The following is a 15,569-nucleotide window of genomic DNA, read 5'->3' as shown; positions in this document are numbered from 1 at the left end:
ACTAACTTACCAACACAGACCAGAATCCAATATCTCTGGTCCTTAGACAACAACCTTTCACCCTCAAGAACACACATATGTGAGATATGGCATGGACGGTCAGCATTCCTCAGGACCAGGGTAGAAGAAAATGTGCAGACTCAGATGTCACACACCAATACAAATCACACACTTTCTGACCTTTCATCCAGCACACACGCAAACACAATGATCCACTCACAAGACCAGATAGCATCAATCACTGAATCAGTGCGATGAAACAGGTTACAAAACCAAACAAATAAAAGCAATCCAATCAGCAGGGTCAGAGGTATGTTTGGATGAAACCTCCTGCTTACATTTTCTCACAAAAGATGTTTCCACTCAATATGAGCTGAAACCATGAGAAAATCATAATTACAAATGATAAATATTCATCAAATATGACATTCACTTCAGTAAATTAATTTAGATGGTTCAATTCATGAATTTATATGCTTTCAAACTAATTTTCGTCATTAGTTATGAATGCTTTGATACATGGTTGTGACAAAAGAATTAAGTCACTTAAAACAACAAAATCATTTTTAAATGTTAAATAAGTGTCTAATTTATTTCTATATGACAAAGAAACGGCAAAGTTATCTATATAGGGTAGCCATTCAAATAAAAATAAAATGAAAATAAATAGTACTTTGGTGTTTATTGTGCCAGAAGAACATTCTAGTGATAAAGCATAAATGTTGCTATTTTTATGTTAGGTGAAGCTATATTTTGTCCCATCTTTAATGTATCAGTTTAATGAGATGCTTTGGGTTGTTCTTCCAAGGTTGACATTTGAGATGTAGAGCCATTGAAGGTAAAAATCAAGATTTGACTTGAATCCACTTATATCTACTGTATGCAGAAGCACTGAAAGCTTTGTTAACCTGTCATTTCTGGTCCATACAAACACAGTGTAACACAACAAACATCTGACACCAGAATTTTCCATGACATATTAGATCCATGTCTGGAGTTCTGACTTGTAGGATGTTATAACTACTGAAATGCATCAAGTTCTGAATACCATCTAACCAGATTATTAATAACCCACCGGCCTGTCTGAGACCCTACACCTGTCATACTCACCAGCTCGTCCAGGTTGCGCATATCCAGCAGAACCCTCTTCTGCTGCTGCTGCCAGTGGGCCAGCAGCTCTGGGTCGGGTTCACCGATGCTCTCCTTGCGGCTGTACGTCCTGCTCGGCGGGCTCTGCGACTCCCCCAGAGCCTCGGTCAGGTTCTCCTGGTCCCGTATCTCCTCCTCGATCTCTTCCTCGAGTTGAATCAACATGGGGGCCAGCATGCCAAATTTGGCCCCCCGGCGAGCCACCTCCAGCAGGCACAGCACGAAGTTCTTCTCGTTGCACCTCTCCACCAGGTCGTTGGTCTCGAACATGAGCACATCTTTGATCCAGAGCTCCTGCCTGCACCAGCCGATGAAGTTGGACACGTTGTCTCTGGCCAAAAACGAGCCCGGTATGACATTCCTCGACTGGAAGACCACGTCCTTGCTGGGTATCCGCAGCGCAAGCGCCGCATCTGGATACATGGTCTTGAATTCGTGGGCGGCGCGGTTCACGTTGTTTGCATGCCGGCAGAGCGCGCAGCCGGTCGCCAGACCCTCCATAAAAGTGTCCGCCGTGATGTCCAGATCGTACAGCGTGTTCAGCCATTCAGCCAGATCCTCCTTCATGGCATACAGGTATTCCTCGCTGGATTTGAACGGCCTGATGCTTTTGGAGGCGGCGGATTGAATGTTGCTCTGATCAGCCATGTTACGGGAAAACGCGTATCAATCAAGGCACGAAATGACGCACGATTGTCTCGTACAGCGATCCTCCACAATCAGCGTTGGGAATGACATAACGACGCGAGGTAGGAGCTCCTAAAGCGGGCCGCTCTGACTCGCAGCGCCGCGGTACAGCTGTGGGATTCCGCGACGGATTCCGGATGTCTGGGAGATACCCGCCTCCTTCAATGACCACATAACGATTTCTCATTCCCCCTCAGGGAAAGTCCGGAGCGAAACCGATACAGGACGATTATCAGAACATGACAGCTCGACGACATACAATCGCGCTCGACGCGCGTGAGGAGCATCCACGTTGTCTAACAGCGTTCCGCAACGCCTCGTTTATTCATTCGTTCACTCAAAGGACGCATGTCCGATTGAGACAGGAAGGCAGTCCCGGTCTACTGGGGCACTTTAATAATAATCGTCGGTTGGAAATGATGCGACCGTCCTATGCGCCGCCTCCTGCACAACGTGTCGAGCTGCAGTGGCTTATACATCGAGTTACATCTCATTAGAGGATCAACTGCACCTTTATCCCTGCGCAGCCCCTTTATATCAGCTGCCCAGGCAGTTAACGACGGCCAAACCGTTCACATTTGCATCTGACATTCGCTTGATACCGATCCTTTTTATTGAAATACAGTTACTGTTGTGCAGTCGAGCGAAAATAGAAACGAGGATGTTGCTTTTGCCTTATCGTATCTTCAATTTGCATGTTCGTTGGTGGGAACAGGGATCCTCTGATTGCTTCACAGTTAGAAAAAAAATCAGGTTTAATAAGTGCGACTTTAAACATGTAATATGTTTGCATGCGCTGACCGTCTGTTTAAATCAAACACTCAACTCAAATTAACTCTGATGTAATTAAACATACTACCTTGATGTGATAAGCAAATGTGGCAGGGCAATGTACAGTTACAGTCAGGCGACGCAAAGTTGAGGTAACTAGTCTCGCGCAGCCAGACGTGGAGGGTAACCTTAGGCCTATGTACCATGATGACCGATTAACTACGCTATCCCACTTATTTAAACAACCTTTTACCATAAATTATGATTTATTTAGTTATTATAATTGTTATACATATTATGTTGTTTTCATGACCTTAGAGCTTCGGCTAAAATAGGCCACATACGTACAATATTATGTGATATATTTCTATCTGCAATTCAAATTCATTTGGTGTCTTGTTAGGAAACATATTTAGAAGATCCGACCGATGTTTGCTGCACCACAAACTAGCGAATTAAACGTTAACTCGCGCTAAAAATGCGAAACCGCGGACTAATTTTTGAGACGTGCAAGTAGCGCCGGTAAAACGTCGATATCAGAATAAAGTATTTTTGAGATCCGTGAAATAAACATATGCAGGTTAGTAGCTAGCCTTTTGAAAGGGGGGTTCTTTATTTTCAAAAGGTGGACCTTTTTGCAGTTTTTCTCCACCTTTTGTATTTAATTATGCGGCACACACACACAGACGTCCAGCTACAATAATCATATTAATTTGAAACAGCATATTTGTCACAAGCATTGATTAAAACAATGATGACAATAATCACATAAAAAAACGACTTAAATTCTGGACCTTTGGCATTGAGGGGGGTCTTGTTCGAACCACCCAAACCCACCCTGGCTACAGGCATGATATGTTGTGTGTTTGGGTGTCTTTTGTAAACTTAAAAATATATATAATAAAATATAATCTTGCTGTACGTGTAAAGACCACTCTAGAACTTAAAAGACAATCTCTCTTTGATCATTAATTAGTGAAAAGAATTACTTTTTACAAAAGTGTTTGCCACATTATCTGCTCCATTGCTCAGTAACGTCAATCTTGTTTGATCCACATTCTTAAAAACTGTCATTGCCAAACTTTAATCAAGTTTGTCAAATTAAATTAATGTGGTTATCCAGCAGGCTCTGTTCCTGTTAGGGCTCCAAAACTTTAGTCCAGGCTTATTTGCACTACTCTGCCAATGGCCTTGGTCATCAGCAAATGAAAGGGACCATTCTGAACAGGCAGACAAAAGACAGACATGAGGACATCACCATGATGTTAATCAGCGCTCATTCATCTCCTTTAAACACTGAGTTCAATGGCTGTAGGACAACTGAAGTTTGTCTGCAGAAACTCAACTCTTAACAATCATAGGTCAGAGCCACACTAGGGCACATGTTGTGAATGAGAAGACATTCTAAATATCACGGTTTCATACAATCCTTCCGAATGCATCTCACTGATGTATTATAATGTTAATGCTAGTTGATCAAAAAATGATCCCTATGAGCAAAACTCATGAGCTTCCTCCCTAGTGCAGTCCTATTTTAAGTTTAAGTTTAAGTTTTACTCACTTGTGCTTGGATGTTTTTAATGTATGTCACCAAACAAGCCAACTGGAGATTTAAATCACACCCACTCACTCTCCTCTAAACCTAACAGCAGACCAACCATAAGACATTATAATAGCTTTTGTGCATCGTTGAGCTTTTATTCACTGCATGATACCCTAACATGGGATCTGAGAGCATAATGGAAATGTTTTTATTTTCTTCTGCTTTACTTCCTGCTCTGGCAGCGTGCACTTCAATAGCCCGGACTGGACTACTGCAGTGTGTGATTCCAACAGCAGCCGTGCAGCCAAAGGGAGGCCCTTGTTTTGATTTGAAAAGCGTTGGTTGTTTCTTGAAGAGAGCTAGACAGAGGGGAGGACACAGTGAGAGAAGGAATGAGATCATTCTTCGAGGCCTGGATGAATCAGCTTTTCTGTAAACACACACACAAACCAGTTCATTCCACAGCTCTCCAGCAAGTGAGCATTTGGCTTCAAGCTGTCCATTAAAAAGGCATGAAATGAAACACTATCCATTCTATGCTTTGAAATATTTTATGATTGAGAATTACCTTTGCTGAATTCAATTTCTGAGTGTAATTGGATATGAACTTAAGATGGGGTTTGCAAAAAGGCTCCAAAGCTGGTACAAGCAGCATCCCGTCAGCTCCTGCCAACACTTCAATTAACAAGAGCAATGATTCAACACGGGCTCATGGTGAACACATGCCAGATGCTTTTCAGATGAAGTAAAATGTTGTTAACGGTCTTGAGTTTTATAGGAGACCACAGTTTCAACTTGTGCTGTTATAGAACAATTAAACGTCAGAGCAGAAAACACACTGCAGCATTTGTTTGAATTGAAACACTCTGCATAGCTTTACATTTCCACCTCCAAAATTGGACTGACCTTACAGAAACTGCTCATGTCTGAAAAATGTTGCACAGTATTTATGCTGAACTCTTGAAACAAAAAACACCACTAATTACTTATGATCTATTCATAGATTCAGATACACCAATAGACTCTAATGGAGGCTTAATCATGGTCTGATAACAGGGCTGGCGTAATTTTACTTGGTATTCAGCAGATAAATCTGCTCTATCAAAATAAAAAAAATCTGCTTTATCATGCACATGGCACTGATTGAAACTAGAATTAGAACAAGAGACACCTAATGGTTTAAGTCTGAATTGCACCCAATCATAAGAGTAGGTGCATGTTTTTAGATTTACAGAAATGCTGTGTTGTGGTTTTAAAACATCCTTTTAGAACAGCTATAAGAGCTTAAAGCATGAATTAACAGGAGGCTATAATCCCCTATTAACTAATATAGAGACGTGAATAGATGGCATGCATGATTTAATAATTGCTGCTAACTTCAGTAAGCAAAAACCACATTACGAAAAGGAACAAACGGCTAAATGACTGGAGGTGGAAAAGTTTATTTTTTAAAAACAGTTCAAAGTACATAGTTACATAGAGAGACATGTAAAACGGACATCTTCAAAAATGGTGACTACAGGGCAACTGAGTATCTTTAAAAATAAAAAAGGCCATTATTGCATACAAAAAAAAGCAACCTAAAGGTTTAACTAAAACCACAATGTGGTACTGAAATTAAAAACAAAGCAAAAAAAAGAACCATGTATAAATATGGATTCATAAATAAAAAGGACTTTTAAAATGATCCTCTATGTAAATTTCCATTTGCTTGATGCATGATCTCAGTAGGGTCTGTCTCTGCGCTCCTGACGATGATCCCTGTTAAACAAAAGAAAATATGCATCGTAAGTACATGAAGCACCACCCAGACTTAAGCTTTTTGCATAAGTCTTGTTATACTCCCAGTAAATGACACTCACCTCATATCCATCTTGCCTGGGGGTCCCATGCCTCTCCTGCCCCCTCTGTCCATGGGAGGACCACCCCTGCTACCTCCTCTGAATCCGCCCCTGTCCATTCCACCACGGCCGCCTCTGAATCCACCACGATCCCCGCCCCAGCCTCCACGCATGCCCCCTGGACCACCACGATCCATTCCCCTGCCGCCCCTCATTCCACCCCTGCCACGATCACCGCCTGAAAATACAATTAAAACAAATCATGTTTTTCTGTTACACATCAACACAAATCTCAGTCAAGGACACTTTTAGAGCTCATCAGCTGACTCCATCTGTGTGTACCTCCAGGAGGGAAGGGAGGAGCTCCTAGGCCTTCAGGTTTTGGGGCTTTACACTGGTTACACTCCGTTCTCCAGGAGAAGTTCTGATTTCCACATCCACTGTATTTAAGATAAGTGATAGATAGCCAGAAACAGAGGTCAACACTTTTTATGCTTATTCACCAGGCCTCATGTATTGCAAAACAGATGCATCGTAATTTGGTTGCTTCAAAACAGTTTATTCTAAATTCGAATATGTATTTGTGAAAATGAATATTCGAATTAAAAAAAGTAGAAAAAAAGGCCCGCGGTATTAGAGGCGTGGTTGTCTGCTTTGCAAGTGGGCGCCCTGAGGGTTCAGGGACAGTTCACAGCCTCACAGTAGCAGCACTGTCTGGCACAGCATCACTGCTGAAAGTTGACGCGTCTTCATGGAAGATGCCAGCAAGTGCAGAGCCCAACTCGACCGCAGCAGAGAAAATGAGGTAAAATTGTTGACCCGCGAGATTGTTGTATGCAAGCTATTTAAGATACAGTTAGCATACCATTCGACAACTAGCAACATGGTCACATCTCAAAAATGTGCACCCAAATGAGCATGGCATAATGTGTGGAACTCCAGCTAAAACAGTCACGTCTTGACACTTAACGTTACTTTGCATCGCCCGCCGCAAGCACTTTGTCTGCAACATGACAAGAGGCCATAACGGATAAAATAATTTTGTTCATTTTTAAGGACATGAAAACGATCAGTATCGCGGATGGGGCACGCTTCGGGGAGTTCTGTCAAGCAATGGATCCGAGGTTTGATTATTTATCGTTTCATGTCAAGGAAAAGTTCCATGTTTACCACAGCACAGCTTGCTCGGAGCATTCAATGTCAGTTCTATATGCTGTAAAACTTCAATTAATATTAATAATATTTGTTTCAATCACTGAATGAAGCCTGCTATATTTGGGACAACAGTCGCGACCTTAAATTGCTTGCACAAAAATTAGTTTGTTCATTTAAACCGTTATGCGCAGAGAACGTGAGGGTGAGAGAGCGTGAGGTCTGCAGTCTTGGCCATTAGTTGATTTCCTTGTTTTTGTGTAGGTAATACGTTGTCATATATGTTTAAACTTAAATAGACTACCTATACAAGTAGTTATGTCTCTTTGTATTATTTTTGCCTGTTATTGACGTAATGCGCAACCAGATGTTCGAATATTCGTTTATTTTTAGAGGGAACATTCGAACGTCAATTTTGACAGCCCTACTCACGATTTGGGACATTCCCAGTCTCCAGCTCTCTTCTGCACATTGCCTCCTGGAGGCCCGTTCCAACCCATTCCACCTCGAGGGCCTCCACGAGGGGGGAAACCACCTCTCTCCCCTCCTCTTCCCATGCCTGTTGGCATACAAGAAGCCATGGTTACAATACAGATACACCCCCCACCTGAAGGATTCCTGCTGGCTTAAATTTATCATACCTCCACGGTCCATCCCAGGGCCACCTCTCATTGGCATTCCACCTCTCATACCCCCCATCATGGGCTTCCGGCGAGCCATAGAGACCTTTAACCTCCTGCCCTGGAATTCCTTACCTGAGGTATGAGCAACATGTTAAAGTTTGAGAATGTTTAAAACCGAAAAAAGATCTTAAGTCGAACAGGCAGAATAAAAGTCAATTAATTAACACAGCAGATGATAATCTCAGAAACCAACCATCAAAGTGTTCAACAGCAGCTTTGGCAAAGGCAGGTTCCTCATAAGAGAGCGTGGCATCTCCCTTTGGTTTGCCAGTGTCTTTATCTGTGTAGATGTTTATGGCTGGTTGATTTAAACGCCGATTTATCTACGAGAAACAAAAATGGTCAAGATAGCTATGAAAAATGGAAACTGTCAAAGCAGCCACTACAACAGCTGAATTCAGATGATAAAAGGCTGAAGTTATTTAACACTAATCTAGTTATGCAGCTCCTCACCCGTAACGCTCCACAGTGTTTGAAGAAGTCGGCCATCTCTTGTAGAGTGGCATCCTCCGTGAGGCCTGTGATGTATATGGTGCTGTTCTCAGAGTCCTGCTCTCCTGGATGCCCTGGTGTTTGTGGGAGAGAATCAAATTTTACCATTTTATCCAAGATGTATTTGTCATACATAATTTAACTACACTGTTTACTTGCACTTTGGTTAAAAACAAATGTGGAGTTAGTAAGATATTCTCAAAGAAGCTTCTTATGCTACTCAAGGATGAATTTATCTATTTTAATGATTCATCAAATCATTATGATTTGGTGCTCAAAAAAAAAACATTTAATCAATGATCGAAACTATTGTTGTTGCTTAACATTTTTTGTGGAAACTGCGATCCTGATTTTTTTCAAGCTTATTTGAATAAGCAGGCAAAAGAACAGCACTGAAACTACTTTACTGTCACTTTTGTTCAAATTACTGCATCCTTGTTTTAAAAGATTGAAAAGAAACTTTTTATCAGCAGTGAACATTAAAGGAGAGGGGGATCATTTCCAGCACATACCCATGTCACGATCCATTCCACCCCTCATGCCTTCTGGGTTTCCATGGATCAAAGCAGAGAGAGACAATAAACACTATTAGACAATGACATAACATCTTAAAAGCAAACCTGCCCATCTGCCAAGACAAACAAAAAAACAAAAACCTGTGAGCAGTATTAAAGATATGACCATTTTCAGGATTACCCTTGACCACAATTGTATCAGAATGAAAAAAATAAATAAATGCTTCTGTCAAAGGACACGTCTCAACTTTTGAAGAAATCCAAATATAAACCATTAGGACACTTTTTTTGGTCACAAAAAGTGGCACACCAAAGAAATCTCTTAAGGACACATAGGCGTGAATGGCCTCTACATTAACTCGAGTGGACTAGCCAATGGAATACGCTTTAGGAACTTACCACCAGGCTTATTGAAGCCCCCTCTGTCTCCAGCGATGCTAAACATGAAGATATGAAGGCGATATTCCTTTTAGTCTCCAACCATAGGACTTGAGTAGGAAATGAACACAGTATCTCCCTTTAACCTTGCTAATGCCCCATGTGATAAATGTACAGTGTATTTTAGTAACTAATTGGGCTGCTTCATGACTTCTATAACATGTTACTTAACAGTTTGGTTGCACAATGTAAAATGACATCCACATATAACCAGAAATACATTTTTTTTTTTAAACCTTTTTTTTTTAATGGGATGAATTGCCAAGTAAGTTTGGTGCCTCAGGCTTTGGCTGCAACCAGTATAAAATTAATGAGGCAAATTGTAAATACAGCAATCCCGTTAGTTGGAAAAATCCCTTTAGCTATTTCAATCCAAAAAACAAAATCATCAGCATTGAACAAAAGTACACTCATAAATATATAGTACAAAAGACACAGGTTTACAAATTGTGGCAAGTATATAAAAAGGAAATCACAAATATGCTGATAAAAAATTATCCAAACATTAGGCAAATAAAACCCAAATCAAGAAAATTCCCCATGGTTCTTTGAGATGTCGCCTTTGAAATGGAAAAAGGTACTTAAAGAATAAGTACTGCTGTTCTTACATCGATCTCTGATACCTGCAGCGTATAAATGTGACAAAGAATGTTAAAACAAGGCCTTTGAAATGAGAACAGTTCACAAATGCAAAGATATTCAAGTACATGAAAGTGTATAAAATGTAAATATCAGAAATATTTAATAGCATGCTCACCATCCCTTGAAACAAGTTCAGTTGGACCAGAAATAACTATTTTCTTTTTTAGTTTGGAGTCAGTGACTTAGTTTTATTGGTTAACAAAAACCACCTACTGAGAAGTTTTTGAAGAAAAGTTTATGAATAAAAAGAACAATCTTACCTCTGGTTACCAAAGTATTTCATTTTATGCGTGTCCATTAGGCATTCAAGGATTTCGTTCAAGGTTACTCCAACCAATTTATATAAATGATACATTCTTTCCCAACGCTGAACCATCCCTTCTGTTAACATTCACTATTTTAAAACCAGATTACTTTCTGCATCCTGACAAACCTCCATTCAAAATTTAAAACCCAGTAAATAAGGACAAAACTTAAACACCCATCATTGTGTGCCACCATCTACTGTGATAGTTATACAGTAAACTACTCATTTTTTTCTACTCAAACTCAACAGCAGTACAGATCCTCATACAGCTTTTGAAAAAAATTTTTTGTTAATTTCTTTGGCAGCTTACTGCAACAAAATTAATGCTTAATAAAAAAAAAAAAAAAAAAAACTCAAATCTTCGATATGCTGCCACACTTGAAATAACCGTGAGTAAAGAAAAGGCAAAGAACAGTAAGCTAAGAGCTTTGTGAGATCAAATCTATTAATTCCAAATCTATTAAAACAGCCCAGCAACAATACTTTTGTGGTGTCATAAAAACCTCTAGAACTCAAACAATGGTTGAAACTACACAAGAAACTCCACTCTTCTTGGACACCTGCGTGTGGTGAGTGATTCTGCTCAGTGAAATGAGCGAGCAGGAGAGCAATGAACATTTGGGTACATTAAAGTCTGAACTTACCCCATGCCTCCACGGCCCATACCCCCGCGGCCACGAGGACCTCGATCATAACCATCTCTGCCAGAATCTCCTGGGTATCCACCCCGTTGCTGTGACCCTGGGTAGCCTCCGCTCACACCACTCTGACCGTAACTGCCTACAGGAGAGGTCACACACTAAACATATGACCATAGCTTGAGAAGAAACTTAAAAAAATCACTGTAAAATGGTGAAAAACGTACTATAAGAGCTTCGCTGGTTGTAATCGTTTTGTGATGCACTCTGCTGGCCGTACTGAGGTTGTCCATAAGAACTGTTCCCCTGTGGGGGGTAGGCAGCAGTTGGGCCTTGCTGGTGCTGCTGAGGTGGCTGTCCCTGCCCATAGCTGCTCTGCTGCTGTTGCCCATAGCCAGGCTGCTGAGCCTGGTACCCACCCTGAGGCTGAGAATACGCTCCAGGCTGGGAATAGGCACCTTGGTTGTAGGCCGGCTGGCCACTTGCACTATAGCTGCAATACAGATAAATTAAAAACATTTGAAAGATGTGCACACTGTAAATACTGTTTAAAAAGACATGTTACATTTATCAAAACAAACCGTTAAGATTTACATTATAAATAAATGCTGTGCTTTTGAACTTTCTGTACATGCAAAACTTCTCACAAAAGATATGCACAACTGTTTTCAACACTGATAGTATTAAAGGGTCATGAAACCCTAAACCAATTTTTCTGAGACTTTAACAGAGGTAGGTGTGTTTAACACCATAGAAGACAATGTTATAATCTGTAAAATTTAATAATAGGATATAAATGGTTAAATTTGAGTTTGTATCGGCTATTTTCGTCTTCCGGGTTTGAAATCTTCATCAAGTCCACGTCACAGGATGTGACGTTTTTCTGTACGGATCATACAGTGATGACTCATCGTTCTCTCATAATTATTAATGAGGCTGAGCCTTCATATCCAATGACAAGACATTTCACTGAATTAATCATGATACCACGTGGATCTTTTCAATGATAGACCTGTCAAACAAACTGTGATATTGCGTAGTCGATGAGAGAGGCGATCATGGGACGCAAGTGTTTGTATGCGTGGTGCAAAAGTTCAAGCGCATTGCATAGCTTTCCCCGCGATGCTGCCAGGGCTAGAGTCTGGCTCCGTGCGGCTGGTTGGCCATCCACAACGGACACATCTAATTTATATATATGCAGCAAACATTTTTCTCGAGAGAGCTTCGCCTCTCGAGAAGTCCTCCACCTCCACAGAACCCTGCGCGCTGCCGTCACTGTATATTTCTATGTCGCTGTCCATCTTTACTATTGTTGTTCAGGTGGCGCGTCGATCTAGGCACGGAATTTTTTTTTAACCGGAAATCTATTATTTGCAAATATATTAATTTATAGTGTGTATATAAAGTATATAGTTGTTTATAATGACATTATAATTAATATGTACATTTAATATGTTTTATTCAATAGAATTTGATGACAGGGCGTTCAGTTACTTTTGAAATGACAGAAATAGTGTCAGTGTATTGCCAGCTTTTAAAAAAAAAAAAACTTTTTTTGCTTACGTTTTACGACACATTTGTAATGATATGCAATAACAGTTATCCCTGCCGTGCAATACCACATCCACACTCCCCTCCCCTTCTCACAGCCATCCACGCCCATTTCAGTTGCATTTTTCAAAAACAGTGTGAGCTAGACTTGCGCTGAAATAGGGGGGTTTCATGACCCTTTAAGAAATGTTACATATTAGCATATACAGCCTCTTAGATCTTACACATTCACTACAGAGAGAAACGGGATTTGCATGGGAACTGTGCATTTCAAGTGGCGTTCAGCATGAAGAATGAACAGCATATGGAAATACTGTGGGAGGCTCTATACAGCATCCTGTTAATGTGATGGTCTAGGAGACGGTCCAGTTACCTCTGAGGAGCGGAGGCAGCAGGCTGCTGACTGTAGCCAGAGTAGGCCGGCTGGGTTGAGTATCCGGGCTGGGAGCCATAGGAAGCCTGGGTGGCAGGGGCCGCAGTGGAGTTGGTGTAGCTGCTGGCCCCGTAACTCTGCGCAGGCTGACTATAAGCTCCTGGCTGTGCTGTTCCATATGCAGCTGAGAGGGAGAATAATGATTTAACATTAGTCATGAGAATCATGTTCTATGTGCACCTGAATAAACACAGCATGACCATGTGTACAAGAGAACTAAAATGGTGCAATTTAGTGAGCAAGAATTTCCTAAAGAGAATTGAGAAATTTAAAAATCAGTTACATCAACCAATGGAATCCTCTGCACTGAATAGGTGCCATTAGAATGAGTGTTCAAACAGGTGATAAAAAAAGAAGTGAAAAGCTGCATGTTCGTAAAAACCATTGAGATTAACTTTAAACCATTGGTTCCAGCTAAATTACAGGTCCTCTAGTCATAATATGGCATGCTCCAACAAAAGAAAATAAATCATCCTCTCTGAATCAGCAGAGAAATATGCACAGATGAAGCACCATTTACAGAGTAAACAGTCCAAAATAGTTGTAAACATGTTTTTGGATTTTGATGCAAAAGGACAACAATGGGCTGGACTATTTCCACTGGAGGAAGCATTATTATGGATTACTTTTATTTCGGTCAAAAGCTTCATAAACTGTGCCTACAGACCTGGTGCTGCTGCTGCAGTTGCTGCTGCTTGTCCATATGAAGATCCATACTGCTGCTGTGCATACGCTCCAGCAGAGGGCGCTGCCTGACTGTAGGTGGACTCAGGTGCAGCAGCGGGTTGAGCATATGTGCCATAATCTTGCTGAGAATAACCCTGTTATAAAATAAATTTTGCGGAATTAAATGCCACTGGATTCTCTTTAACACAAAACATCAGATGCAACAACCAGGATTGCTCAATTCATATTTTCAGTAACATGGACGACGTGAAGAACTGCAGCCTGCCAAGTATCCATGCTTCCAATTTACTAATATTTCAAGTACTAAAAAGAGTAGGAATAAATTTAACCTTTTATGTAAAAAACACTTAAAGTGCCTTAAATTAAAATGATCAAAAATAATTAAAAATACCAAATTCAGTAAACACTTCTACGATGATGCATACTTTATACAGGCAAGCAGATGAGCCTGGAAAACAAATCCAATGTGCTAGTTTTTTAATAATGGTTTCTATGGAAAGCCATTTTATGTAAAACTCTGTGCCCTGCTTTTTTTACTCTGGGTTTATCTGCTTGCCTGTACAAAGTACACATCATCAATAAGTTGTATACTGAATCTGGCCTTTTAATATTGGTGTCATCCTACATAACAAACCTCAAAAAAAAAATAATAATAATAATAAAAAAAATAATAAAGTCAATGGAGGAAAGCCTTGTTTTGGGCGTTCCTGTAAGGATGTTAAGTTACATGAAAACTATAAAATATTATCAAACAAATACACATGCATGTATGGGATTTTTTTTGTAAAGTTTAGTTTTACCTGTGCAGTTTGTCCATAGCCCTGAGAAGGTGGGGTGGTGTATGAGGCATACCTGTGTAAAATGTGAATTTTATGAATGTTCTGTTATATAATTTTAAGATAATGAATAGTATGCATTGTGTTAAGGTATACAACATGTTAATGAAGGTGGACTTACGACTGCTGTGCACCAGCCTGGTTGTAGCTGCTATAATCTAAAGGAAAGTAAATTACAAAATATTAGAATTCCAGCAAGCAGAGTTAACAGCTGCATAACGTCAGGAAAATAAAGATGCATATTGACTGCACATCTAGCGTCTTATAATAGTCCAAAAACGATGAGAGAAACATGCATGCCTTGAGCAAACACCTCAACACAGACAACGAAGCGCAGCCCGTAATGAATTCCAGCTATTCAGCTGGAACAAAGCTTATCAACAAGACAGGCCTAGTTGTTTAAAGTACTAAAGTATCCATAAGAAACAGGGGTCCGTTATAATGAACCAAAACACATTTTAGTTATTTAAAAATGTCACTAAAATGTTATTTAACTACATTTAGTTTAGTTAAGCACGATAAACTCAAAACCATGGATTTGAACATTTAGGATTTCGCGTTATTTTAACTGACGACGAAAAACCATTTAAAAAAAACAACAGCAAGAGCAATAAACCAAATATCATGTGCAAATTTATTTTGCAATTCTAAAAGCAAAAGTGCAATACGAACAATAAAAATTGCGTTCGTCGAGGAGGCTGCGCTCTTTATCCCGCTGTTTTTAAACCACGCCTGCTAGTCACTGTTTACATGTTGAAACGAGCTCTGGACTTTGGCAATAAAAGAACACGAAAACGCATTACAGTAAATCATTTTGATGGTGTGTTGAATTTACTCTCTTAGTAAACTATAAACTAATTTTAAAAGCGGTTAGGCCGAGCTAACGATCCGTTAGCTTCAAACAACCACCTTGACCTAAAAACACAAATCTTAGGCCGCGTGCTGAAGGAATGTTGGTTATACAAAAACTCCCAATTTCTTAACATTACTTAACGATTACCTCAACTGTGACGATTTCTAGCATTTGCAATGTTCTAAAAATCCTAAAATTTAAAACGACATAAACGAGAGAAAGAAAAAATTACTCACTCGAAACTGACGCCATCTTTCCGTTTGAGAACATACGCGATGTGAACGACTGTGCATGCGCGCCATAAGTGCGCCTGCGTGAAGTCAATGTGGAACATACCAACACACCGAGTGT

General features: G+C 40.2%; 2 protein-coding genes across 3 annotated transcripts in view; both read right to left on the bottom strand.

The window, feature by feature from the left end:
* The window catches only part of gas2l1 (growth arrest-specific 2 like 1), a 34,749-nt gene extending 32,320 nt beyond the window's left edge, over window positions 1-2,429 (bottom strand). The window contains exon 1 of one of the 2 annotated variants that reach the window (XM_059550955.1): window positions 1,111-2,429. In XM_059550955.1, coding sequence (XP_059406938.1) covers window positions 1,111-1,797 — 687 coding nt within the window. In that variant the 5' untranslated portion in view covers window positions 1,798-2,429. Of the gene's footprint in view, window positions 1-10; window positions 165-1,110 lie in introns of those variants that run through there. The other variant, XM_059550956.1, reaches the window with a different exon arrangement.
* A 3,143-nt stretch (window positions 2,430-5,572) lies between these two features.
* ewsr1b (EWS RNA-binding protein 1b) lies at window positions 5,573-15,470 on the bottom strand. Its single transcript, XM_059550953.1, has 16 exons — window positions 15,455-15,470; window positions 14,487-14,523; window positions 14,330-14,381; window positions 13,510-13,663; window positions 12,783-12,966; window positions 11,086-11,351; window positions 10,865-11,000; window positions 9,233-9,270; window positions 8,831-8,863; window positions 8,280-8,392; window positions 8,020-8,149; window positions 7,785-7,898; window positions 7,576-7,702; window positions 6,334-6,431; window positions 6,013-6,229; window positions 5,573-5,911 (listed from the first exon to the last, which is right to left on the bottom strand). The coding sequence occupies exons 1-16, from the start codon at window positions 15,468-15,470 to the stop codon at window positions 5,875-5,877; spliced, it is 1,752 nt and encodes a 583-aa protein (XP_059406936.1). The 3' UTR covers window positions 5,573-5,874.
* Between the last annotated feature and the right edge of the window lie 99 nt (window positions 15,471-15,569).

Source organism: Carassius carassius, chromosome 5 (genome assembly GCF_963082965.1).
Source record: "Carassius carassius chromosome 5, fCarCar2.1, whole genome shotgun sequence".
In the NCBI taxonomy this organism is placed as follows: domain Eukaryota; kingdom Metazoa; phylum Chordata; class Actinopteri; order Cypriniformes; family Cyprinidae; genus Carassius; species Carassius carassius.
The sequence above is the reverse complement of the archived record's forward strand: the minus strand, read 5'-3'. Positions and strand labels throughout refer to the sequence as shown.

What these genes read in the sequence shown, in the direction of transcription:
- ewsr1b (XM_059550953.1), bottom strand. An exon ending in GCTGCCTCCGCTCCTCAGAG is followed by an intron (nt 11,352 to 12,782) that starts GTAACTGGACCG and finishes TCTGTATTGCAG; the next exon opens with CTATAGTGCAAGTGGCCAGC. An exon ending in CAACCAGCGAAGCTCTTATA is followed by an intron (nt 11,001 to 11,085) that starts GTACGTTTTTCA and finishes CCTCTCCTGTAG; the next exon opens with GCAGTTACGGTCAGAGTGGT.